The sequence below is a fragment of the Aethalodelphis obliquidens genome, unplaced genomic scaffold (assembly GCF_003676395.1).
Source record: "Aethalodelphis obliquidens isolate GAN/ISIS:26980383/991018 unplaced genomic scaffold, ASM367639v1 scaffold6, whole genome shotgun sequence".
NCBI classification, from domain to species: domain Eukaryota; kingdom Metazoa; phylum Chordata; class Mammalia; order Artiodactyla; family Delphinidae; genus Aethalodelphis; species Aethalodelphis obliquidens.
In genome coordinates this window covers 75,362,714-75,387,643 of record NW_020837950.1, presented here as the reverse complement: position 1 = coordinate 75,387,643, position 24,930 = coordinate 75,362,714, and the positions used below count along the sequence as shown (strand labels likewise).

At 59.1% G+C, this 24,930-nt stretch overlaps 1 protein-coding gene across 4 annotated transcripts in view; it reads left to right on the top strand.

The window, feature by feature from the left end:
• MAEA (macrophage erythroblast attacher, E3 ubiquitin ligase) overlaps positions 1–17,516 on the top strand; it is a 31,074-nt gene extending 13,558 nt beyond the window's left edge. For 2 of the 4 annotated variants that reach the window (XM_027103971.1, XM_027103974.1), the window contains exons 2-10: positions 1,773–1,955; positions 3,817–4,020; positions 7,997–8,119; positions 8,890–9,003; positions 11,508–11,584; positions 12,528–12,636; positions 15,760–15,893; positions 16,191–16,386; positions 16,631–17,516. In XM_027103971.1, coding sequence (XP_026959772.1) covers positions 1,773–1,955; positions 3,817–4,020; positions 7,997–8,119; positions 8,890–9,003; positions 11,508–11,584; positions 12,528–12,636; positions 15,760–15,893; positions 16,191–16,386; positions 16,631–16,726 — 1,236 coding nt within the window. In that variant the 3' untranslated portion in view covers positions 16,727–17,516. The remainder of the gene's footprint in view (positions 1–1,772; positions 1,956–3,816; positions 4,021–7,996; positions 8,120–8,889; positions 9,004–11,507; positions 11,585–12,527; positions 12,637–15,759; positions 15,894–16,190; positions 16,387–16,630) is intronic. The other 2 variants (XM_027103973.1, XM_027103975.1) reach the window with 2 other exon arrangements.
• The last annotated feature ends 7,414 nt before the right edge of the window (positions 17,517–24,930 follow it).

The window sequence follows — 24,930 nt, the reverse complement described above, 5'->3', positions numbered from 1 at the left end:
GGGGGGCAAACCGAAGGCAGCTGAGGACCCTGGGGCATCTTCCCCGGTGCCGGCGTCACACAATCTTGGGGTTGCTCTACGTGCCGCTCCCATTGCAGAGACCCATCCCCCCAGTCCTGGTCGTGCAGACCACGGGTGGTGGTTGAAGGCTGGGTCGTGCCTCCACCCTCCAGAATCCCATCGTGTGGCAGGACACACCCTCCACAGGAGCTGGAGGGGATCCTTCACCACGTGCGGTTTGCTGTCTGCCGCGAGCCTGGCACCGTGTTGGGTGCTGTACGCAGTGGTCACTTTCTGACCAAGCGGACACCGAAGGAGCCCCTCCGTGTTTTCTTACAGGAAGTACTGAGTCCAGAGGATGCGGCCGGTGTGGGGGTGGACCACAGAGCCCAGTCCGGTGGCCCATGCAAGGGGACCCACGCCGCCCACCAGCAGCAGGCGGCCCCGAACGTCCGTGTGAGGCCGTGTCCCGTGTCCTGCTGGGCTTGGCCTCTCAGCTCGGTTGTGCTTTGATAGTCACCCACAGCAGTCATCCGCGAGCCCGAGTCCCAGCGGGGCGGCCACCCGGTGCCGAGCCCACCCCGTCACACGTGGCAGATGGGGCTCAGCTCGTGGCATTCTGCCCCTCAGACTACTGGCGAAACCCAAGGTGTGGACAGGCATGTTTATGCACTGCCGAATGGGAGTGCTAGCTGAGGGCAAGGACGGTGCTGGCCTTGCTGGGTCTCCGGCCAAGAGTCCTGCTGTGGTGGTCCTTCCGTGGCTGGAGCCTGGCTCTGCCATCACCCCAGGGTCTCTGCTGCTGGGAAGCCCAGGCTCTGAGCCAGCCCAGGCTCCTCCCAGGTACTCCTCACAGTACCTGGCACACGGCTGGTGCCTAGCAAGCGTCGGTGGAGCCAGCAGTGCCCCGGGAGTGGGTGCTTCCCTGCTGGGCGGGCCTGAAGACGAAGCGCTCACAGGGGCGGTTTGCGGCAGCTATCGCAGAATCCCATGGAGACCTGCCGTGTGAGCAGGGAGTGCTGGCAGGGAGTCCCTGTCTTCGGTGGGTTTCCCTAGGGGTCCCCGGGGTGCGGTGCTGGACCCTGCCTGCTGCGCTGTGATGACCCTGGGGGCCGACGAGTGTGTGAGCAGCAGTTCTCCAGACTTCTCAGTGGTGCTTCGTGGGTTTCCTATCTTCCCATGCTCTGGACGGAATGGGTGGTTTTTAATAACTCAGGGGAATGGGCGTCCTCTCGTGGAGATCAGTTAAATGTGTGCCTATGATCTCCCATGGGTGCTGATGCCGTCACCTTCCTAACCCTGAGGTGCACCTGAGGTGCTGATTTCTGTCCGGCCTCAGCCTGGTGCCCGCCAGGCTCATCGGCATCTCTGCTGCACATCGTGGGCTTTCATGTCCATCGATTAAAGCCCCCAGTACTTCTCTCCTTTTTGCTCATTTCCTTAGCTGTGTTATTCTAGATGAACTTGGTGATCTTTCTGTCTGCTGGCTTGTGGAGGTTTCTGGGAAGAGTGGAGGCTGCATTACATCTTAGATGTGGGTCAGGGTGCATCTCAGCCTTTGTGTCCTTGTCTAGGAGCACAGGTGACCCTCGCTCACACGGGCCTTTTGTGGGGCTCGGGCAGGTTTTAGAGGAGATACATTTTTAGAGAATGAGAAGCCGAAGCCTCTTGCCTCAAAAAGTGCCATGAAGGAGGCCCGCACATCCTGCGTGGACCATGGGTGGTGCCCACCCGCCGACCGTGTGGAGTTAGTGGCCTTCTGTCTTCTGCAGGTGCCCTACGAAACACTGAACAAGCGCTTCCGTGCCGCACAGAAGAACATTGACCGGGAGACAAGCCACGTCACCATGGTAGTGGCTGAGCTAGAGAAGACCCTGAGCAGCTGTCCAGCCGTGGACTCTGTGGTCAGCCTCCTGGATGGTGTGGTGGAGAAGCTCAGTGTGCTCAAGAGGAAGGTCAGTGCTGCTTCTGGGCCATGCTGCCTGCCCTGCCCCCAGGCTGCGCGCACCCCACGGGCGCACCCTTCACCCAGTTGTCCTGAGAAGGGGCCGCCTCCTGGGGGAGCTGCGGTGGAGGGGCCCCCCTCCCCTGCTGTCCGCGCTCTGGAGTCTGTCAGCTGTAAGGCCGGCTTCCCGACCCACATTCCTGTTCCTGTAGGGCCAGGTTATCCTGACTCCAGATGTCCCAGGGAGCCCAGGTCGGGGAGGCCAGGATGGGTAGTAGATTGATTGATTATTTTCACAATTTCACCTCAGAACAGCACATAGGGTATCCTGTTTCTGGGAATGGTAGGTATGCCCACTGATAAGCCCTAAAAAGTGAGATAAGATATTTGAAAACATTTTATTTGCCAGAATTGGAGAGCAGGGGGTCAGGGGGGCTAGAAGGCGAGGGACCCCTGCTGCCTAGAGAGAGCCCCCAGCAAGGGCCTCACTGGCCAGTGACTCAGGGCCATTAGAGTTGGGGGCCTGATGGCAGGACCCAGCAGCACTACACCTCAGGTGAGGGTGCCCAGAAGTGAACTTGCTGGGAGAAGCACTGCTGCCCACCCCCTCCTTCAGCCTGGTCTGAGTGGTCCCAGCAGGTGCTGCCTCCAGGCTCCAGGTAGAGTAAATGCAGTTCTCTTGAGTGGAGGATGCCTTCCATCTGAGCATCAGATGGTTCAACTACAGTAACCAGGACAGGTACACAAGACACCACGACTGCGACACAGCAGGAATAGAAAGAGATATGCACAGACTTCAGGTACAGAAACTATCAAATACCATACTTTACTGTGCTTAAAGAATGAAAAAATAGCTTGAAAATAGCTGCAGGGAGTAGAAAGTATGTCATTTAAAGTTAAAAAGAACCAAGTAAAAATACAAGAAGTGAAAAGTAGCAAATGAAAAACTCAAATGTTTGCTTACAACAAACATTTTAACACTTAACAATCAGACCAAGCTGAAGAGAGAGTTAGTGAGCTGGAAGGTGGGTCTGAGGAAATTACCTAGAATACAGCACAGGGATGAAGAGATGAGAGCACATGAGAGGGTGAGAGATTAGGGAACAGAGCAGGGACTGTGCAGTGGGCCAGAGTCCAGGAGAGGCGGGCGGGAGAATGACGGGGAGACCTAAACAGGTTAAATAAAAGTAAACGTAACTAGGACTTTCACAGTGAGACTGAAGAAAAGAGAGACAGAAAAATCTTCAAAGCAGGTAGAGGAAAATCCGCTTGTCAAGGAGCAGCAAGCATCCTGACAGCTGACTTCTTGATGCCAGTTGGAAGCCAAACCGTAGTGGAATGTGCTGGAGGGAAACAAGGGCCGACCAGAATTCTGGACCTGCTGTCCAGTGCGTAGCCACCAGCCACCTGTGCCCACTAACATTTAAATGGAATAAAATCAAGAATTCACTGCTGGGGTTGCACGAGCTACACTTCAGATGGTTGACAGTGGCTGCTATGTGACGCGCAGGCGTAGAGCACTTCCACCTGGCTGTCTTAATTTTGAGCGAAATTGCCTTTAAGGGAAAGTATTATAAAAGATAGAAAGTCGTGTTATAATGACAAGTAGTTTCATTAACCAGGAAGCTATGACAAAGTTTAAGTTCTACGCCTCTGGCAGCGTAGCCCCAGCGTATGTAAAGCAGTAGCATCCCTGAGGAGGTGGACAGACCCTGCCGTCCGCTCGGTGGCAGCAGCCCTGCACACTCTTGCTGTCTGTGGCCCTGGGCCCCAGCTCCCCTCTGACCTCCTTGCCTCCTGGTCCTCGGCGATGGGGGTGGGGTGCCCGGTCTCCACCCATCCTGAGCGCCCCCTCTGTTCGCGTGTCGCAGGCGGTGGAGTCCATCCAGGCGGAGGGTGAGAGCGCCAGGCTATGCAAGCGCAGGATTGAGCACCTCAAGGAGCACAGCAGCGACCAGCCGGCAGCGGCCAGCGTGTGGAAGAGGAAGCGCATGGACCGCATGATGGTGGAGCACCTGCTGCGCTGTGGCTACTACAACACGGCCGTGAAGCTGGCGCGCCAGAGTGGCATCGAGGTGGGCGCGGGGCCGCGGCTTCCCAGCCCTTCGTGGAGGCTGCACTCGGCCACTCGTGCGTCCTGAGCCGGGAGGTCCCCTCCCGCCCGTGACGGCTCTAGGGGTGCATCGCACCTGCCGCATGGTTTGCACGTGTTCCGAGGAGCTAGAGTGTGGACAGGGATCCCTCCCCGCACCGCTGCCTGCTTTCCTGCCGCCAGGCGCGTCCCGTGACTGCCCCCCTGGGGTGACGCCTTTCTCTGGGGTCAGGCACGTTTTCCATCTGTCCGTGTGTGGTGACCCCGGGGGTGCAGGTGTGGAAGTACTCGATACCCTAGGCTGCTGGCCGGTGGCGAAGGGGGCACCCCCCGCCGGGCCTCCGCAGGTCGGCCCGCACCTTTCTCTGGCCTTTGGGGCTGTGTGGTTGGGGGCAGTGGTACCCTGGTGTCCCGAGGGCAGCCTTCACTGGGGGGGCGGGGGGGCAAGGAACAGTTGCTCGGGCTGCTCAGACCAGAGTGCGTGGCCAGCCGACCCTGTCCACGTCCTGTGTCGACCAGAGCCTCTGGCAGCAGAATCCGTGTGGACGGCAGTGTCTCCCTCGTCTCCACGTGGGGTCCCGTCTCAGCCTGCTCCTCTGCCACACTCTCGGGACCCACTGGTTCCGCCCCTCCTCACTCTTAAGTTCTCAGTCTGAGCACTGCTGGCCGCCTGGGGCCTACCTGCCCCCCCCCACCAGTCCCATCCCCTGGCATGGCTTAAATGTCACCCGTGTGTGTGTGGCTCCCACCCTGGGTCGAGGGGCTCAGCCCTAGCTGCTCGAAACCCCAGCATGAGACCCTGCCCCCTGTCCCGGCAGGTGGCCTTGGGTCCCTGACAGCATCGTGCTGTCACCCCCACACCGGCATCCGCAGGTCCTCACTGTGCGCCCTGGCCCCACTTCCTGCTGTGTCCATGTCCCTGTCTAGTTCCAGCCCTAGGCCTTTCCTTCGACGTGGCTGACACACTCGTGCAGTGGGGCTGGGGACGGGGGGCTCCTCACTCTTGCACCCCAGTCCCGGGCAGCTCCCCGGAGCTGCATGTGCCACATGCCCAGGCTCCTGCTGTGGGCGGCAGGGCCACAAGTCTCAGCTCGGTGCCCAGTGGTCCCTGGTGCCTGCTCTCCTCACCCCTCCCTCCGCTGCCCAGCACGGCCAGCTTCTGACCGACGGGCTCTCCTAGCCTCACATTCCTGGCACAGCCTGTCCATCTGCGGTGGGCGTCAGGCTTCACTCCCGCGCCCCCTCCCCCCCACACACCTGCGAGGGCGTGGCCACGCACACCTGCGGTGGTTGGTGAGGCACGAGCTCCCCACGCCTCCTGGCCCCCAAACGTGCACTTGTAGAGGGGAGAAGCACGAAGTCAGACGAGATTTGCTGAAGGTGACGTGTCTGCAGAAGTGCCAAGAGGGACGGGAGGGCGGCGGGGGAGGGGCTGGCGGTCCTCAGCAGAAGGGCGCAGCCCCAGGAGATCGGCGTGCACCTCGTCGAGGAGACAGTCCTGGCAGGGGGTTTCCACAGGAGCCCCCAGCTTCACACAGGGCGCGGAAAGCCAAGTCTCTTTCAGAAGCAGATGCAGGAGGACATCCTCTTGGCCTTGGGGTTGGGCGAGGCCTCCCAGGAAGAGGCTGCAGCTGGGGCTTCTTAATGTCAAGGACTTCTTTTCATCAAAAGACACCACGAAGAGGGGGAGTGCGGGCTACGCAGACGGCCAAGAAGGGAGGAATGCCCGGTGGAGTCCACTGCGGTCCCTGTGTTAGCAGCTGCCATGCTTGCGCCTCCCGGGAGCGGACTGTGGTTGGCGCTCGCTCTGGCCCGCCTCCCGCCGGCTGGTTTAACATCTTCACTGTGGCTCCCGTAACTGAGGGTCCGAGGATGTCAGAGGACCGTCAGCAGGAAAGGAAAGACCTGGAAAGACCCGGGATGCCGGGGGGGGTGCAGGCAGGAGAGGCCACCTCTTGGAATTTAGAGCAGAACTGGAAAAGGTGGGAAATGGGAGAGAAGAAAGACTAGAATGTCGTCTGGGCGCCTGGCCTTGCCCAGTGGGAAGGGTTCAGGAGAAAGAAGACAGTGGAGAAATGGCCAAGGAAGCGACATGAGAAAGCCCACCTCTGCGGTGAGGGCGGTGAGCAGAGAACTGGATTAGTGAGTCCTGGTTGCGGCAGCCCCGGGGTACCTCGTCGTCAGAGCTCCCCTCGGGAGGGCAACGCCAGGTAGCAGCCGGGAGGAGCAGTGGCCGTGGCGCTCGGCCCGCCACACTCCCAGCCCTGTCTGACTGGGTCCTGTTCTGTAATCGTCGGTCAGGACGGGGAGGTTGGGGGTGCCTCTTGCGGGCCCAGCCGCCGTCCCTACTGAGGACGTGGGTAGAGCTGCCCTCGTGTGGCCACCCTGACCTGCCTGCTGTCTGGAGCGGCCATGCAGGAGCTGGAAAGCTGACAGGGCATCTCCAGTGTTCCCCCACACACACACACACAACAGGAGCACACCCCGGGCCCTCTGGTCAGCTGCTCTTCTGCCCTTGACCCATTTGGTTCCGCAGGAGATGCTTCAGGAGCTAGCTGGTCCATGGGCGCCGCCTTGTTGCCAAGTAACTGTACTCGATTATTTCTTCTTGTTAATTTTGCTGTAAGTGCCTGGTTTTCACTGCAGCATCAATAGCTATATGCATTCAGTGACTTTCTCTTGAAATAGAATAGGTGTCTCTGGGGCTTCCCTGATGGCGCAGTGGTTGAGAGTCCACCTGCCGATGCAGGGGGCGTGGGTTCGTGCCCCGGTCTGGGAGGGTCCCGCGTGCCGCGGAGCCGCTGGGCCCGTGAGCCATGGCCGCTGAGCCTGCGCGTCCGGAGCCTGTGCTCCGCAACGGGAGAGGCCACAGCAGTGAGAGGCCCACGTACCACAAAAAAAAAAAAAGGTGTCTCTTACTTAAAAGCTTGCACCTTAACGCTGCATCCACCAGTAGGACTCTGTGTCCTTTTGCAGCACAGCTCCCGCAGGGAGCTTGACATGGCCCTGGTGCCTGGGTACGGAAGTTCGGTGGCGAGCTCCTGGCTTGCTTTGCCGTGGCAGACCTTGGTCGAGAGAGTGTGGGCGAGAAAGCTCTCTTGTCCTGTGCTCTGCAGTGCCCAACAGCCCATGAGGCCTGAGCGGGGACCCTGGAGACACGGGGTTCCAGGGATGTTTGGGTTGGGTGTTCCACCTGGTAACTGAGAAAACGACCTTCACTAACGTTTTCTGCTCGAGTCTGTTCCAGATGGAAGAGAAATTTACCTTTTGAAATTTTCGTTTTCTTCTAATGACCCCCCTCCTTTTGTGATGTCTGAGCATTCATCACCTTGCCGTGTGCGACCAGGGAGGTCCTTCTCGCTGGCTGTAACCCAACCTTTTGCTGGGGGCCTTGCACTTCCCGGCACCACACAGAGCCCCCTTGACTGCAGCAGGTGTGCACTTGAGTTGGTGGCTTCGTTCCTGCGGGTCCCTGGCCCTACTGGGATCCTCCTGCCCCGCAGATGCAGCTGCACTTGGCCTGCCCTCCCAGATTGCCAGGCCTCGGGGACGGAGAGAGGGGAGCAGACGGCGGAGGGCAGAGAGTTGCAGCCCCTAACCACCCTGCTGCCCCTTCTCAGAAATCTAAACTTTAGATCAATCTGCAGAGCAAAACACAGAAAATGAGAGTATGAACTGCTGGGGTCTCCGCGGCTGCCCTGAGACGTGAAGGGGGGCAGACCTCTGCCCTTCAGGGCCCCAGGTTCTGGCAGGGCCTGGGCTCTCAGGGGGCCTGGGAGCCAGCATCTAACTGGGGCGCAGGCCTGCCTGCTGTGCAGACCTGGCCCGCGGAGGGGCTGCCCCGGCAGGGGGCGGGGGTGCTCCTATAAGATGAGACTGCTGGGCACCGGGTGTGTGTCGGGCCGGCCTTCGGCGGGTCCGGGGTCCCGTGCTCTGAGCCAGTACTTCCTTCCCTGCAGGACTTAGTGAACATCGAGATGTTCCTGACAGCCAAAGAGGTGGAGGAGTCCCTGGAGAGGCGAGAAACAGCCACCTGCCTGGCCTGGTGCCACGACAACAAGTCCCGGCTGCGCAAGATGAAGGTGTGCGGGGCTGCGCCTGGGCGGGGCTCCTGGGGGCGGGGCTGCGCCTGGGCGGGGCTCCGGGGGGCGGGGCTGCGCCTGGGCGGGGCTCCTGGAGGGGCGGGGCTGCACCTGACAGGGTTCTTGGAGGGGGCAGGGCGCGCCTGGGCAGAGCTTGCAGGGTGGGGAGGCAGCTTCGCCACCTGCAGTAGAGCCGAAGTGCTTTCACCTGTTGGTTCAGAGTTCTGGGGTTCTGATTCATAGTGGAGGATTATTGGGTTTGGTATGGGTTTTGGGGTTTTATTGGGGGTGGCGTTTGGGTTTTAGGTAAAATCCCAGAAAAGTGCACCCCCTCTGCATTACGGTTTGGCCAGAAGTTCTGAGCACGAGGTGTTGACCGGGCTTGCGCTGCGCGTGGCCGCTGCGCGGTGGGGGGGGGGGGTTGGCGCCGGGTTGGCCCACACACACGTGGGGAAGCCGGTGGGAGCGGGTACCCGCCTGCCAGGGTGCAGAGTTCCAGGCTGGGATATTCTCCAATACAGCCTTTCTTGAGACCCACAAGCAGCTTTAAAAATAGGCACTTAAACGTAAATTGCAGAATTTAAACATGCTTACTGAAAGGTGTCATTTGCCTTAGGGCTTGCAGAAATGCTTGATTGTATTAACCTTTCCTGCCTCTGTCAGAAAAACTTTGTCTTCTGTGTTCTACACTGAGTGCCTCTAACCCCGCCCCGTTGAGCTTGTCGTGTGCACATAGTCACCAGCCAAGGGTGACACTCTCTGCCACTCAGGGCCGCCAAAGCGAGCACGACGCGAAGACGGGACGGAAAAGTAGAGTGGCCAGTGGCTCCCCTAGAGAGAGTGAGGACCTTGGCTTGGAAACCATAAAAGGCAAGCCAGAATTGGTATGTAACACGCGCCGCTCTCCTGCTCCACCCCACGGCTGTGCGCTCGGTGGGGACCAGGGCAGGAGGAAATAGGCCTCCGGTCGCGAAAGGCGGTTTCTGCAAGCCCTGTTCCCTCCCAGAGAACACTGCTGCTTGGCCAGGGCACACCACGTGGGCCGGGTCAAAGCGGGGGCCTTGCAGCTACCAGGGGCGGGCTGGCAGGGGCCGAATCCACGGATGGTACATTCCTGTGACCTCGCCGTGTAACTTGAAGGAGCATAAGTAGTCGTCCAGAAGCGCACTTGGAGAACAACCTGATGCCACCGGAACGTGCTCAGTACAAGATAGCGTCTGAACACAAGTCAGTGCGCAGGCACTGTACAGTTCGTACATGTGTGGGCACACGTGAGCTCCTGCACTAGATCACACTCGCAGGCCGGGGAGGGGAGGGAGCTGGGGCGGGGGGTCAGGGGTGCCCGTGCCAGATGCCAGGGATCCCTCAGAGCAGTGATGAGATTCTAGACGAGAAAAGAAACTCTGAGACCCACGTTTCCCGCAGTTGAGAAATACATCCAAGGGTAGGCGCAGCAAGGAAAGTCTCCGGAGTTGACCTGGGTCTCTGGACACGTCAGGCTAACAGAGGCAGCAGCGTGTGTGCTGCGTGTCTGCAAACTCGGAAGGGGTCATAAATGGGAGAACGCCACGCCTTTCTCAGACAGCACGGGGCGTGTTCAGCCAGCAGCACACGACGTCACCCAGATCGTAGCCGTCCACGTGGAGTGTGACCGCCTGCTTCCCTCTCAGCGGACTGTTTGAAGGTTAACCTGGAGAGCAAAGAGCCACCGTAAATAACGCAACACATTTCCACGTGTCAGTTGTGTAAAGCTGTGGCCCGGCGCTTACCCGGGACGCTCCTCGGCTGCACATCCACCGGCGGCCCCAAGCGGAAGCAGTCACCGGGTCCCCGGAGGCAGGCGGGGCCTCTCCCCAATGCTCCCCGTCTCGGCCCTGCTGGTCTGGCCTCTGAAGGGGACGTGTCCTCCTCACTGGTTTGTGCGGCACCGCCCAGGCGGCCTGCGCCCTTCCCCAGCCAGTCGGGGGTCAGGACAGACTGCTGCCCAGGGCTTAGTCCCCCTTGCAGAGGGCAGGGAGTGGGGCTCGGGCTGGGAGACCGCCTTCCCTGAGCACCTGTGGGGTGGATGTGTGGGCACCAGGTAAGTGGCTCTCTGCATCTCTGCCGTGCCTCGGATGCCCTGGGCAGCACGGTCTGGTGGTCAAGTCAGCCCGGCCTCACCCCGTGTCCCTGGGGCGGGGCTGGGGGCTTTGTGTAGGGTGTCCTCCCAGGGTCCGGCCCAGGCGCTTCCCCAGAATGCAGTGTGCACGCCGGGGCTTGGGTGGGGAGTCGCGGGGTTGGCAAACCTGAGTTGAAGCGTCAGGCATAGAGCACCGTTCACGCCATCTTGCGACCTGGGCGCTGTGGCAGTGACAGTGAGGTTTGCGTCCTGTTCTGTTAATTCCAGGTATTCTGTCTCTGGTGGAAACCATGTTCGAGATGTGATCATCTAAATTACTTCTCTTGTAAAATAATCCAGGTTTTTCACCTTAGGTCATGAAAGTTCACTTTGCCTGCTTGCCCTCTACCCCCAACCGCAGGGGTTTTAGCCCCAATTGGATTGATATCGCCAAGATTTCAAAGTTAGTTTGGGCTCCCATACAAGCAACCCCCCTGGTTGGGGCCCCATTAGCCGCCCGCAGAGTCTCCCGTGGAGCTTTGGGACTTACGCCTCCCAGGTGACACCTTTGGGAGACGGCCACCTCCTGGCACAGCAGCCCCAGCCCCCCCGCACCCTTGGCAAATCCTGGGGCTCCTGCCCCTTCCAGGAACCAGCCCCTGACTGGCTCTCGCTACCTCTGCCTCCTTCACCTGGTCCTGGCCAAGTGCCCCAGGCCCCCCACCCCCCCACCCCGGGCCTCTGAACTGGCTCATCCCTCTGCCTGGAGCATTCTCTCGGAGTTCTCACGGCCCCCACCTTGAGGGTCCGCACCCAGCGCTCCCTCCCTCCCACCCACCGGGTGCCCAGGCCTCAACGCTGCCCGGCTCCGGAGCCGCCTGGCGGTGGAAGGTGCCCCGTGTGGCTGAGGGCTGCCGGCCGGCGAGGCTGGAGGTAGAGGAGGGCGCACGCTCGCTGACTTACAGGAACTGGGCCGCTTGTCTGTGCGGTTAACCACCGCCCTCTGCGCTGCCGACGGCCCACGCTGCTTCTCGCCCCCAGCACCGCCTGCCGGCCCTCCCTGCCCTCCCCGGCCTGGCCCGAGGGACGCACTCGGGGGCACGCTTGGCCGAGGCTGCGCTGGGAGGGGCCGGGCCCAGAAAGCCACGACTGTGATTGAGATCGCGGTTTCAGTGGCAGCCCTGCCTCCCTGGCGACTCGGAGCGGCTGTCGCTGTGCGCGTGGCCTCAAGCTGGCACGTGGCTCCGGTGACCCCGTGTAAGCTGCCCGTTGTCTTGTCTTCACCCTCAGAGCTGCCTGGAGTTCAGCCTCAGGATCCAGGAGTTCATTGAGCTCATCCGGCAGAACAAGAGGCTGGATGCTGTGAGGTAGGCCTTTCTCCTGACTCTCGGGGCAGGCGTTTCGGGTCCCCTCCCGGTCTGGTTTGGGGCAGGCAGGGCGGGTGTCTGGCAGGTCTTCTCTGGCTGGCTGGGCCCTGCCCAGGGACGCACTGCCCTGCTTCTCTCCCATTGCTGAGCGGGGGTGAGGCCACGGGCGCCCCCGACAGGGCCAGGCCTCCACCGCACTCTTCCCGTCGTGGTCCCTGGAGCAAATGGCCGTCCCAGGTCAGGCTGTGGGCAGCGGGGAGCACAGTGTCCCCAGGGCAAGAGAGCCCTGGGCAGCTGTGTCGGTCCTTCCGCTGCTGCAGCTTCAGCCTGGCGCCCTGAGCTCTGTCTCCTGGAGGCATGGGGCGCCGGGCTGGGGGGCTCCCAGCCCAGGATGTGGTGGTTAGAGGGTGGGCGGGGCCAGTTTTGCTCTCCACGGGGAGCCTCAGGGAAGGAGGCTGGAGTGCAGGCGTGGCGGCAGGGGTCCCCGCCCCCTCCTGCTGTTTCCACCTGCACAGACAGGGCTCAGCGCCCCGGGTCTGATCGGTAGACGCGAGTGAGGCTGTTCTGGGGGTCACTGCAGAGGCGGGAGGCTGGACCCTCTCTGGGGCCCCAGGGGCTGTGCAGGAGGAGGGGCGGGGCGGGGCGGATCCGGGTGCCATGGATGTCGTTGGGCCCGGTTCGTGGCACCCAGGGTCACCTGGAAGGGCTCGGGCAGGTACCGTTTGCGTTCAGGCACTGCCTCTGGGTGTTCTCTAGGTGGGATTCTGTACTTGGTGCCTCGGAGCCCGTCCCCGTTCCCTAGAGGAGGGGGTACCTGAGTACCGAGGCTTTCCGCGTGTCTGGGTGGGGGCGGGGCCCAGGATCCCACAGCTACCGTGGAGCCGAGCTCAGCTTCCCTGCGCTGGGAGCGCAGACTTCAACAGGCCGCGCTGTCCTTTTCCAGACACGCGAGAAAGCACTTCAGTCAGGCCGAAGGGAGCCAGCTGGACGAGGTCCGCCAGGTCATGGGCATGCTGGCATTCCCGCCGGACACGCACATCTCCCCCTACAAGGTAGGGTGCGCCTGGGGGCCCCGGGCGCTCGTAAGGTCTGGTCTGTAGTCACTGCCACAGTCGAGCGTGGCCCACGCACGACTTGTTCGTTTCCCGTCTTGGGCCTGGTTCGTGGGACCCAGGGTCACATTTCCCGTCTTGTTCCCATTATGCTGGTAAAAGAAACTTATATCAGGGCTTCCCTGGTGGCGCAGTGGCTGAGAGTCCGCCTGCCGATGCAGGGGACACGGGTTCGTGACCCGGTCCGGGAAGATCCCACATGCCGCGGAGCCGCTGGGCCCGTGAGCCATGGCCGCTGAGCCTGCGCGTCCGGAGCCTGTGCTCCGCAACGGGAGAGGCCACAGCAGTGAGAGACCTGCGTACCGCAAAAAACCAAAAACAGCTTATATCAGAAAACCTCCCGAAGCGCATCAGCTGCAAAGCGCAGCTCCGAGTGCCTGACCGCTCCCTTCCCCTCCCCGGGGCGCCGCTCTCTGGAGTGCCTGGTCAGGGCTGGACAGGCCGGGGCCTCTGCACGGCTCTGCCAGTGTCTCTCCTGACCTCGCTTGCTCCTGATCTGCTTTCTCTTCCCTGCGCCAGGATCACTGGGCACATCTGTCCTCGGTCCCTCCCCCTTGGGTGGCTCTCCTTGACCTTGAGGTTCCATGTGGGTCTGGGCAGGGGCATACCCCCCACAGCTGTGGTCCTTTTGAAACCTGGGGGCCGCCCTAATGACCTTTGAACCTTCTCTTGGAAAAACACCACAAGTCCTGTCCTGTAAAACCTAAGAAGTTTGACAGCCCCCCTTCATTCCTTCCCTTCTCCTTCCCCTGAGGTTCAAACTGGCTGTTTTCTCTGGGGTGGCCCATTGAGTCCTGGGTGCCGCCCACCACTGGTCTCTCCTCAGCAGCCTGTCTCAGTGTTTACAGTGTGCACAGGGTTTCCCACATCCTGAAGTTGTGCTTCCTCTTGATGAACGATTCTATCTTTAAGTCATTCCTCTCTTCCTGGTTTTTGTTATAAACACTCAAGAGAAGCCGAGCCGCACCTTCAGCACTTTGCTCAGAGACAGCTCATCACCCACAGCTCCCCCGTCCACGAACACAGTTCGGCCAGGCTCGGCACACCTCGTAACAAGGAGCCCTCCCTCCAGTTCCCAGTGACATGATCCTCTTCCATCTGAGGCCTCATCACAGTGGCCTTGACAGTCCACAGCTCCTAGGTTTCTCTGCGGAGCCTGGGGCGCTCCCTGCCGCTCTCCCCTCCTCCTCCTGGGCCCACCTTTTAATGGTCCATTTTGTGTGGCATCACCTCCAAGCTTCTAGCTGCTGCTCATTGCCCAGTTCCAAAGCCACACCCCCGTGTTTAGGTATTTGTTTCCTAAAGCATCCACTTCCGGTAGCAGGTTTCTGTCTTAGTCCCTCTGGCGTCTGCAACAACACACCACAGATGGGGGCTTGTGAACAGCAGAATGTATTGCTGATGGTTCTGGAGGCTAGAAGTCCAAGATCAGGTGCCAGTGGGGTCTGGTGAGGCCCTCATCCGAGTTGCAGCCTTCTGCTATGTCCTCCCGTGGCGGAAGGGTCGGGAGCGCTCTGGAAGCTCTTAGAGGGGCACTGATCCCTTTCATGAGGCTCCACCCTCGTGACCCCATTCCCTCCCAGAGGGCCTCCCTGACCATCGCCTTGGGCCTCAGCATTTCAGCGTGTGCAGGGAGAGGGTAAAGCCCCTTCTTTGTGTGGTGAGCCAGCCCTGTGCTCCAGGCCTTGAAGCTGGTCTCTGTCCAAGGCCCTGAGTGTTTGCCCCGCAGAGTTCTGTGGGGCCCCTGGCAGACCCGGCCCCTGCCGCCCAGAGCGTGTGGCGCAGGCCTTCGGGAGGTGGCCGGAAGCGTGTCGCCCGGACTGAACTCACGCCTTCTGCAGTGTTTGGGAATATAAGTCAGCAGGTCACAGAGATCTTCAGGTCTAAACTCAGGTTTCAACTCACAGCGTTTGGTCTTCCTGCTCTGGAGAGTTGTTAGAAGTGCAGGAAAGGCCGGCCTGCCCTTGGGGGCGAGATGGCCAGCTCAGGAGGGCACGGAGCGTGTCCCTTCCCTCCCCGATGTGGCCTTGCAGGGGCTGTAAAGAGCCAGGCGAGTGCTGCCATCATGGCTTTGTGGACAGGAGGGCCGAGCCTCAGAATGGGCTCCGGGCCAGGGCGGAAGCCACAGCCGCCACGGCAGGCCACCCCTCCCCGGGGCAGAGCTCTCCACACAGCCTCCCATCCATGAAGATTGGTCAGACAGATTGAGCAGCACAAAAGAGAAGACCAAGATGACACAGGAGAACCTCGGCCCAGAGCAAGCGGGGGATCTAGGGTGCGGGAAACACAGAAACAGAGCTGGGACAGTGGAGTGTCCTGGAAGCAGGAGCAGGGGGGCAGATACTCCTGAAACGTGCTGGAGCAGCCTGGTTAAGGGAGCGAAACCCTCGTCCCTCGTGGTGGGAAGTCACAGGCGTGTCCCGACGGCTCACGGCGGGAACAGGCCGAAGTGTTTTGTTTTGAGAGGCGGCTGTAGCAGAGGCTGCGCAGGGCCTCGGAGTCGGCACTGGGCAGTGCCAGCCCCGGGTGTGGACCTCATTCTCCGTGGACTTGGATAGAAGAAATATTAAAAGCGTTTCTTAAACGTTGGAGTGTGATGTGTACCGTACGCCAGGACTCTTGAGGAGCTCACACAGAACCTCTGGCTGTGCTTTTGTGTGTGTGTCTCCCCCTCCCTCCCTGCGCTCTCTTCTTGAGTCTAAACCTGGGTGGTTTTAGGCATGGACGTGATTTAATCTTCTCTTCTAGTAAGTGGTTTCCAGGAATAAGGCTTCTCCTTTCAGACCTTAATGCTCTTAGCAAGAGGCTCTTGCTCGCTCCGTGCTGAGCTGGCCTTGCAGCCCCAAGTCCTTGACTTGCCTCGAGGCCGCAGGACACGTGCTCTAGGGCAGCCGAGTCCCCGCCCAGCGAGTCGGTGTCCCAGAAAGCGATTCAGCAGCGGGCTCGCCGCGGGCCGCCTGCGTGTTAGTGGGGTGACTCTTCCTCCCGTCACCTTTCATCTGCAGGGATGAAGAGTCGCGTTTGTTTGCTGTTGTCACCCCAACTCTGCCCCGCTTCTTCCAGGACCTGCTGGACCCGGCCCGGTGGCGGATGCTGATCCAGCAGTTCCGGTACGACAACTACCGGCTGCACCAGCTGGGGAACAACTCCGTGTTCACACTCACCCTGCAGGCCGGCCTCTCGGCCATAAAGACACCGTATCCTTCGCGCTGGGAGTGGCTCCCCGTGTGCCCCTCTTAGTGTGGGGCTGGGGTCCAAGACCCCGCTTCTTAGCGCCCTCGTTCTCCACCTTGAAACGGGCGCTGCATCCCCCGGCTTCAGGCCCGTGCCTTAACTGGACTGCAGCCCCACGGTGTTGAGACTGGGGGAGGGGGTGCCCAGTGGAAACCTGCCCAAACTCCACGGATCGAGCCATTCGGAACAGCCTCCCCCGTGGTGCCCGGGGGACCCCCTAGAACCTCGGCCGGCCCCCGCCTTCCTTAACCCGCGCGCAGGCAGTGCTACAAGGAGGACGGCAGCTCGCGGAGCCCCGACTGCCCAGTGTGCAGCCGCTCCCTGAACAAGCTGGCGCAGCCCCTGCCCATGGCGCACTGCGCCAACTCGCGTCTGGTCTGCAAGATCTCGGGGGACGTCATGAACGAGAACAACCCGCCCATGATGCTGCCCAACGGCTACGTCTACGGCTACAACGTGAGGGCGGGGCCTGGGCTGCGGGAGGGAGGGGCGAGGCCTGTAGGGAGAGCGGGCGGGGTCAGAGGGTGGGGCGGGGCTAGCAGGGCTGGGCCCTGAAGGCCTAGGGCAGGGGTACCTGCCGGAAGTAACTTTTCCGAAATGCAGTGACTTATTTCCCGAGCCTTGGTTCTGTGGGTTTCTAATAGAGACGTTGATTTAAACCATATTGGCCCGTCTTAATGCGCCTGGTCTTTCTTTTCAGTCCCTGCTGTCTATCCGGCAGGATGATAAAGTCGTCTGCCCGAGAACCAAAGAGGTCTTCCACTTCTCCCAGGCCGAGAAGGTGTACATCATGTAGGCGGGTCGCCGCACCCGGGCGGCTGCGGGCCCCTGCCTGCCTGCCTTTCTGTTTCTTGCGACCAAAGATCAGTGAGCAACGACAAACACTCTTGGGAAGAGAAGAAGTAAGATTTAACAAGCTCGTACTTGAGTTTGTAACAAGTCAGCTCTTCGACGCTTCTGAAGCGCTTTCCCCTTTCAGAGAAACTTCTTTAAAGACTGACCACGCGGAGGGAGGCTAGAACCTTTCACCATAGGAACTGATCCCTTCCCCGTGTTCTCACAGTTCCCTCCCTTTTGCTAACGAGGAACCCCGGGGGACAGGCTAGTCCTCGGCCGTGGCCCGGGAGCGTTGGTGGCCATGCCAGACTGCCCTGCGGCCACTCGGTGCCACGAGGGACCCTGTCACTTCTCTGTAGAGCTGCTGCCAAAACGCCAGCACCGCGGGAGGGGCCGGCCTCCAGGACCGCCGCCTGCCTGCAGCCGCGCCCACGGGGCTGTGTTAGGATGTGTGTAGGCTCGGTGTCATGTCACTCGTGCCGCCTTATCTCCCGCCTGAGAATGTATCCGTGGAAATCCACTGGACCGGGGTCTGCAGAGGCCTTGCCGACGGCTCCGTAACTTTAGCTCTAAACACTATTCATTGCAGAAGCCAATAATAGTTCAGTTGAAGTAAGCACCGATGACTTTCCAAATCAGATGAACCATCGTAGTTTACACGAAACCATATTGTAGAGGTTTGTATTCAGCGCTTATTTTTGCATGTTGATGTTGATTAGCTAATAAAATGTAAATGTAAGACACGGGAATGAAAGGGTTTCTACTTCTTGTTCCGCGTGCACATCCCACCCCGCCGGTGGTGTCTGCCACCTGGCCGCTGGTCCGGGGTGGGGCCTGGGTTGGCGGAGAGCTGCTCCCACGTGAGCTGCGTCCCAGAGTCCTGCCCCAGGGCCCCTTCAGCCTCACCGCTGCCCCCCCGAGCAGCACCTGGTAACTGGGGGTCCCTCTGGGGTCATTTGAGGCACCTGAAGCAGAGCGTGTCTCCTGCTGAGAAGGTGCCAGGCTGGGAGGAGGGGCCGCTGCTCAGATCTCCCCGCTGAACTTCGGCAGGGATGGCGCGGCAAGGGGGCTCAGGGTTAGGATGCGGGCGACCGCATGAGCCCCTCTGCCTAGCAGGTCGTGCCTCGGTGGAGGGCCCTCCCCTGCCCGCTGCTTCGGCCCCCTGCAGTCCAGAAGCTGCCCAGTACCCTTCGGCAAATTCCTCTTCTTAATTCACACAGCTTCTGTCACTGTGGCCAAATGGGGCTCAGAAGCAGCTGGAGGCCACTCCGGCTTGGTCGGGGCAGGGCCACCAGCTCCACCAGGCCCCCAGCACCTGGCTTCAGGCGTGCTCTGTGCTGCGAATCTCTGTCCCCGTCGTTCCTGCAGACGTTTCCTGCTAGGACCGGCGCTGGGTTCTGCGGCCCCTGCTAACCTCTCCCTCACGCCTGTTCTCTGCCATGTCGGCTGAGCCTTCTGGGTTCCTTGGCCTCCTTCCTGACCTCACTGCTGTGCTTCCCCGACCCTTGACCCGCCCGGGCTGCTTGCTGGGTGCTGGCCGCTGTGGCTCCCAGCCTTGGTCTCAGCTCTCTGCTCCTCTGCCAGGCGCCCACGCCGAACCCTGTGCCCGGGGTCCACATCCCAGAGACCACGGTCTCCAGGTCGTCGCCGTGTGCTCTGCTTAGTGGGGGCCGAGGATGGCAGCACCGTCCGAGTGGCTCTCCCCGTGCCCATCTGCCACCAGTCAGGCCCCAGCGCACACGTGGGCTCCCGGCTCCGCAGGGGTGCGGGGCAGAGCTGTCCGCGGGGCGATGGGCTCCTTGCCGCCACCTGCACCGAGGGAGGGAGCAGCGGGGTCTCTGCTGGCCCCATCCCCATCCTCTCTGCCTGCCTTCCTGCCCTTTCCTTTCTGTAGAAGTAGGTCTTAACTGAGCACACACACGAGGATGAATTTCTGCACGCGTGCTCGTGCGTGTGGCCCGAGGGCCAGCGGGCCCTCAGGGCTGCCCCCGGGTCCTTCCCAGGCCAGTGTTCCAGCAGCGGTGGTTCTTGGTGAGAGTGGCTCAGCGGTTCTCAGACTTGGTGAAAACAGAACCCTACCGTCGGCTCCCTGGGTGGCTCGCCCACGGGCAGGGGCAGCTCATCCTTTCCACTGTGTGCAGCGTCCCACTGGACGTGTGGAGGGTGACTTCCCGTCCACACACTGGTGGACACTTGGTTGTTTCCAGATAAACCTGCCCGGAGCGCTCTTGTACGTGGCTTTTGCTGAACACACACACGTGTTTTGTGGGAGGAGTGCCGGTCTTGTGTTACCTTTGCTAGATAGACGGTTGGCCGGCATGGGCCCCCCCGCTCACACTGCCGCCGGTGCCCGGCGTTCCACGTGGACTGCACGTGCTGTCGGCTGTGAGCACCCACTCCCTGTGGGCTTGTTTAGTTGTGAAAATGGTATGTGTGGAAACACAGATCGTAAGTCAACAGCTGGATGAGTTTTGCTAAATAAGTGTTCACACACATTAGCCAGCGGGCCCGGGGGCCAGCGCTCCCGGCCCCTCCAGACTGTCTGCTTGCCCAGCACACAGCCATCACTCCAGTTTTCATAACTCAGGTGAGTTTTGCCTTCACTAAAATCAAATCACGGACTGAGCTCTTGGTCCCTGACTTGTCTCACCCAGAAACTCCCGTGGTCTCTGTGGGCCGCTGCTTCCCCATGCGCACCCGGCCTGGTTGTCCACCCGGCCATGGACACACAGGCGTTTCCCGGGACGTTGGCACCCCCGTCTCTGGACATTCCTTCTTCTCTCCTGGGTAAAAACCTGGAAGTAGAGTCCCTGTGTCCTGGTGTCGTCACGGGTTTACCGTCGCAGCCACCAAGGACTTCCTGGAGTGGCCACACGGTCCACGCCCCTCCGCGCGCCCCACCTCATTCTTTGCTATGTGTGTTTGTGCTCTGCGTTTCCTGGGCTGGGTCTGCCTCACTACCCGCTGATAGGTTAGTCATAACTCCGTCAAGCCTTCTGCCCCTTCATCATTGGATTACCGGTTATCTTCATTAGTAGGGATTCATGACACAGTCTGGCTACCGACCCTTTGTCAGAAATATGTACATACACTTTATTGACACTGTCATTTGATCAGCCGAGGTTTTAATTTTAGTCAAGTTCAATTTATCAATTTCTTCTTTTATGGTGAATGCCTTTTTGTATTCTGCGAAATATTTGCCTATCTCAACATCAGAATGACATTCTCTTATATCTTCTAGAAGGTTTAGTGTTAGCTTTTATGTTTAGGTCTGTGATACATCACAAATTAACCCGTGTGTGTGGTCCGAGGGAGAGGTTGAGGATCGTTTCTCCCCAGTGTGTTTACCCTGTTGTTCCGACATCAGAAGACTTTGTCCCCATTGAATGATGGCGGCTCCTTTTTTGGGAAAACCATCCCCTGACTCTCTGTCTGGGTCCCCTTCTGGATGTCCTCACGCCACACTCCACCTCAGTCACAGGAACTTCAATGGAATTCTTGAAACCAGGGAGTGCGAGTCCCTTTTGTTCTACTTATTTTCTAGGTTTTCAAGATTGTGTCAGCTGCTCTACCTCCCTTGCACCCACATGTAAATTTTAAAATCAGCTCTTAAAATTCTACCGGGAAAAAAAAACAGTCCGCTGGGATTTAAACTGGAATTGCGTAGAATCTCAAGATCGATTTGAGAACAGTCTTAGTCTGCTCAAGCTGGGCGGCTGAGACAGGAGGATATTTCCTCACGGTCCTGGAGGCCAGAGGTCCAGGACTACAGTGCTGGTAGTTGGGTCCTAGCGAGACCCCATCCGGCGCCTTCTCCCTGTGTCCTCCCAGGAGGGCACCAGTCCTGCTGCATCGGGGCCCTGCCCTTGTGACCTCACTTAACCTTAATTGCCTCCAGTCACACGGAGATATGGGTTTGGGGGAGGGGGTGCCGATTCAGTCTGTAACAGGGACTTGAAAATCGGCAGTCCTGAGTCTTCTAACCCGTGAACACAGGCTGTCTCTCCACATGTTTATTCAGATCTACCTTCATTTCTCTCATTTACATTTTATAGTTTTCAGTGTACATACCTTGCACATATTTTGTTACTTTAACCCTAATTATCTCATGATCTTTTTATTTTATTTTTTTTGTGGTACGCGGGCCTCTCACTGTTGTGGCCTCTCCCGTTGCGGAGCACGGGCTCCGGATGCGCAGGCTCAGCGGCCATGGCTCACGGGCCCAGCCGCTCCATGGTATGTGGGATCTTCCCGGACCGGGACACGAACCCGCGTCCCCTGCATCGGCAGGCGGACTCTCAACCACTGCGCCACCAGGGAAGCCCTATCTCATGATCAACGCTATTGTGAACTTAATCTTTAAATTTACCTTTCCAACATTTCCAATATGGTAACAGACAGACATAGAGTGATTTTGTATATTGACCTTGTATCCTGTGACCTTGCTAAACTCCCTCATTAATCTTAGTAGCTTTTTGGTAAATTTTAAGGAATTTTCTATGTACACAACTGTATCATATGTAAATAAAGACAGTTTACTTCTTTCTTCCTAATCGCATGCCTTGCTTCTCTTTTTCTTCCCTTCTTGTACCAGCCAGAGCCGCCAGCTCAGGGCTAAACAGGAGGGTGGACACCGTTGCCGTGTTTCCAATCTTGGGTGGAAAGCATTCTCTTTCACTGTTAAGGGTGATGCTTGCTGTAGGTTTTCCTAGGTGTTCTTTATCAGGTTGAGGGGGTCTCCTGAAAATTATTACCATAAACTGATGTTGAAGTTTGTCAAATGTTCTTTAGTTTGTCTAAGGAAATTACCATATGATACTTCTTTATTCTGTTGTCATGGAGAATTACATTTTTCGATTTTGAGTGGTTAAACACACCTTGCATTCCTGAGATAAATCCCACTTGGTATGTTATATTCTTAATGTATCCTGGATCTGTTCTGCTAGGCCTTTGCTAAGCACATGATCTATGACGTACTCTATTATTTTGTAATGTCTGTAGGACATGTAGTGATGTACCCTCTCATGCCCGTTGTTGGTCATTGGCTTCTCCTTATTTTTTCCTTGATCAGTCTCGCTAGAGTCAGTTTTCTATCGATTTTATAGATTATTACAAAGAAGCACCTTTTGGATTATTTTCCCTGTTGTTTGACTGTTTCTGTGTAACTGATTTCTGCTCTTTTCGTTTTCTTCCTTCCACTGATTCTGGGTTTAAGTGTTCTTTTTCCAGCTTCTTGAGGGGAAGATTAGATGACTGATTTGGGGCCTTTCATTTCTAACATAAACATCCCATATGTTTTAACGTTGTTTTCATTTTCATGCAGTTCAAAACATTTTAGTTTCCCTTGTGATTTTTTTCTGTGACCCACGGACTATTTCGGTGTCTGTTGGCTAATTTCCAAATACGTGGAGATTTTCCAGATATTTTTGTCATTAAATTCTGATTTAATTCTGAAGACCTTCCTGTAACATTTCTTCCACCACAGATCTGCTGGTGATGAATTCCCTCAGCTTCTATTTGTCTGAAAATGATTTTATTTCACCTTAGTTTAGTTTTGGGGGGACATTTCACTGTACATACAATTCAAGGTTAACAGTGTCTTTTTTTTTTTTTTACTGCTGCAAGGGTTCTACTCCATTGTCTTGGAGCTTGTGTTGTTTCAGGCGAGAAATCTGCGGCTCTCTTATCTTTGCAACACGCCTTTTCTCTCAGACTGCTTTTAAGGTGCGTCTTTGTCACTGGTTTTCCACTATTTGATTATGACGTGCCTTGAGTGGTCTTCTTCACGTTCACGCTGCTTGGGGGTTAGCATCCTGAAACATCCGCTTTGGTTGTTTTACAGTATCTTTTTAGTTCTCACCACAGTTCAGCTTGGCTAATTTTATTTACTGATTCAACATTCAACGAGTGTGGAACACCTACTGTGTGCCTGGCATCATGGTACAAGACAAAGATCTCTGTTTTCACGGAGCATATGTCCTGAGAGCAGAAGAGGAAAAACCCCAATAACCTAGTAATAAGATTACAAGCCTGTAATCTTGTGAGTGTGAGATAGAGCTGTAAGCGCTGTGAGACAAAGTACAGGAGGTTAAAGGGCAGGCAGGCTGGGCAGGGGGCGGGGCGAGGGGAGGCTTGTCACAGCAAGGGAGGCGACAGGCTGCAGGAGAAAGTGCTGGGGTGGGATGAACAGACTTCCAGGCACGGGGTGGCTCCAGGAAGCCTGACATGGCTGCGGGGATGAGGGGAGAGCAGGAGGGAGGAGGTGGGGCGGCCGGCACAGACCAGGAAGGCCCCGTGGGCTGATAAAGGCTTTTGCTTTGCTCTGGGATGGGAGCCACTGCAGGGGCGAAGGGGTGACATGATCTGACCTTAGCCTCTAGACGGTCCCTCTGGCTGCTGCAAGGTGAATGGACCCTAGGGGTCTGAGGGCGGAGTGGGCAGGGGTGACTGCAGTGACCCGCTGAGGGGGATGGTGGCAGGGACCTGCTGGTGGCTGTGGGTGACGGAAAGTGCTCAGATTCTGAATACGTTCTGAAAGTGGGCCTGTCTGGACTTCCAAGTCGGGTGAGAGGAAGAGGGGTCCAGCGGGACTCCAAGGTCATTGGCCCGAGTGAGTGAAAGGACAGACCACCATCCATCAGCTGACACCAGAGGGCGGTGGGCAGGTGGCTCAGGTGGTGCGGGCACAAGGCTGGACTGGGCCACACAAGCATCTTGGGCAACCTGGGTCGGGGCAGGGACAGCTCTTAGGAGTTGGGCCGCACAGGGCTGGGAGGAGCTGGAAAGAGTCGGGCCTCGTTTTGTCAGGAGACAGTTACCCTGTAGCTGCAGAAGGGAAGCAGCTCTTGGTTGCTCGGAGCAAACCAGAGGCCTGAGGTCTGGGCACAGAGAGGGCGGGTGGCCACTTCCTCTCTCTTTTTTGTGTCGTTTTTTTAATTCATCTTTGTCTTTTTCCTTCTTTCTTTTCCTTTCTCTCAATAGCTACTTATTGAGATGTAATTCACATACCACAAGAGCCACCCTTTCAAAATGTACAACTCAACGTTTTAATACAGTAAGGAGGTTGGGCAACCACCACCTCTAATTCTAGGTCACGTCTGTCACCCCAAGAAAGAACCCCTGTGCCCATCTGCAGGCGCTTCCCTTCCCTTCCCTCTGCTGTGGGTTTGCCCCTTCTGGACATTTTGTCCAAGTGGCATCACACATTTGCTCTTTTTGACGGCCTCCTTTCACTCAGTGTCCTGTGTTTAAGGTCCCTCGTGTTGTGGCGTTTCAGCGCTTCAAGCCCTTTTGAGGCTGGAGACAGGCGTCTGGTCACCGTCGGCAGGGAGGGGCCCTGCCTGGGCTGCGCGCTAAGGCCGCGGCGCCCGCGCTCAGGGGCGGGCGGCCTCCAGCGCCGTCACCCCCTTCGGCCCCCACCCCGGGTCGCGGCACATCCCAGCTGCCCCCTGACGCCTCTCTGTGCCGGCGCCGCGGCACCCAGAGCCCGAGTGAGGCGGGCAAGAGCTGGGGGGGCGGCGGCGCTGCGGAGGGAGGGCCGGGCGCCCGGGGCCGGTAAGCGGGCGAGCGCCTCCCGAGGGCCTGGCTGCGGCGGGGCTCCGAGGACGCAGGGGCCGCCGGGTAGGGCGGCTGGGGTGCGGGGCCACCTGGCTGGGGGTGTCACCTGGCACCTGGGGTCCCCGGCCGCGTGAGGACACAACGCCCAGCCCGGGGTGTCCCCGCCTCCGGGACGTTCGGCAACGTCTCCCGGGGAGGGTCCCCCGGACACGGCTCCCAGCGCTGCCATCGGACCCGGGAAGTGTAGCCGCCCAGGCGAGGCTAGTGCCGACAGCGGGGGCGCCACTCCTCGGGGAGGGCTGGGGGTCAGCTGCCGAGGCCCCCAGCCCCGGGGAGCCCGCGCCCCCTCCCGGGTCCTCCGAGTGGCGTCTGGGGAAGGGTCTCCGGCGCTCCCGGAGAAACGCGCAGCGGCGCCCACCCGGGCGTCCCGTCGCAGGGGCGGGGCCGGGCCGGGGGACAGCAGTCCTCCCGGCGGCGACGCCGTGAACGCCAAGCTCGCACCCCTCAGCCCGGCCCCGCCCCGTCCCCCGCGCACGCGGCTCCTTTAAGAACTTGCTGCGCCCGCCCGCCTCCTTTTTCTCGCGCGTCGCCCTCCCAGGCCGCCCC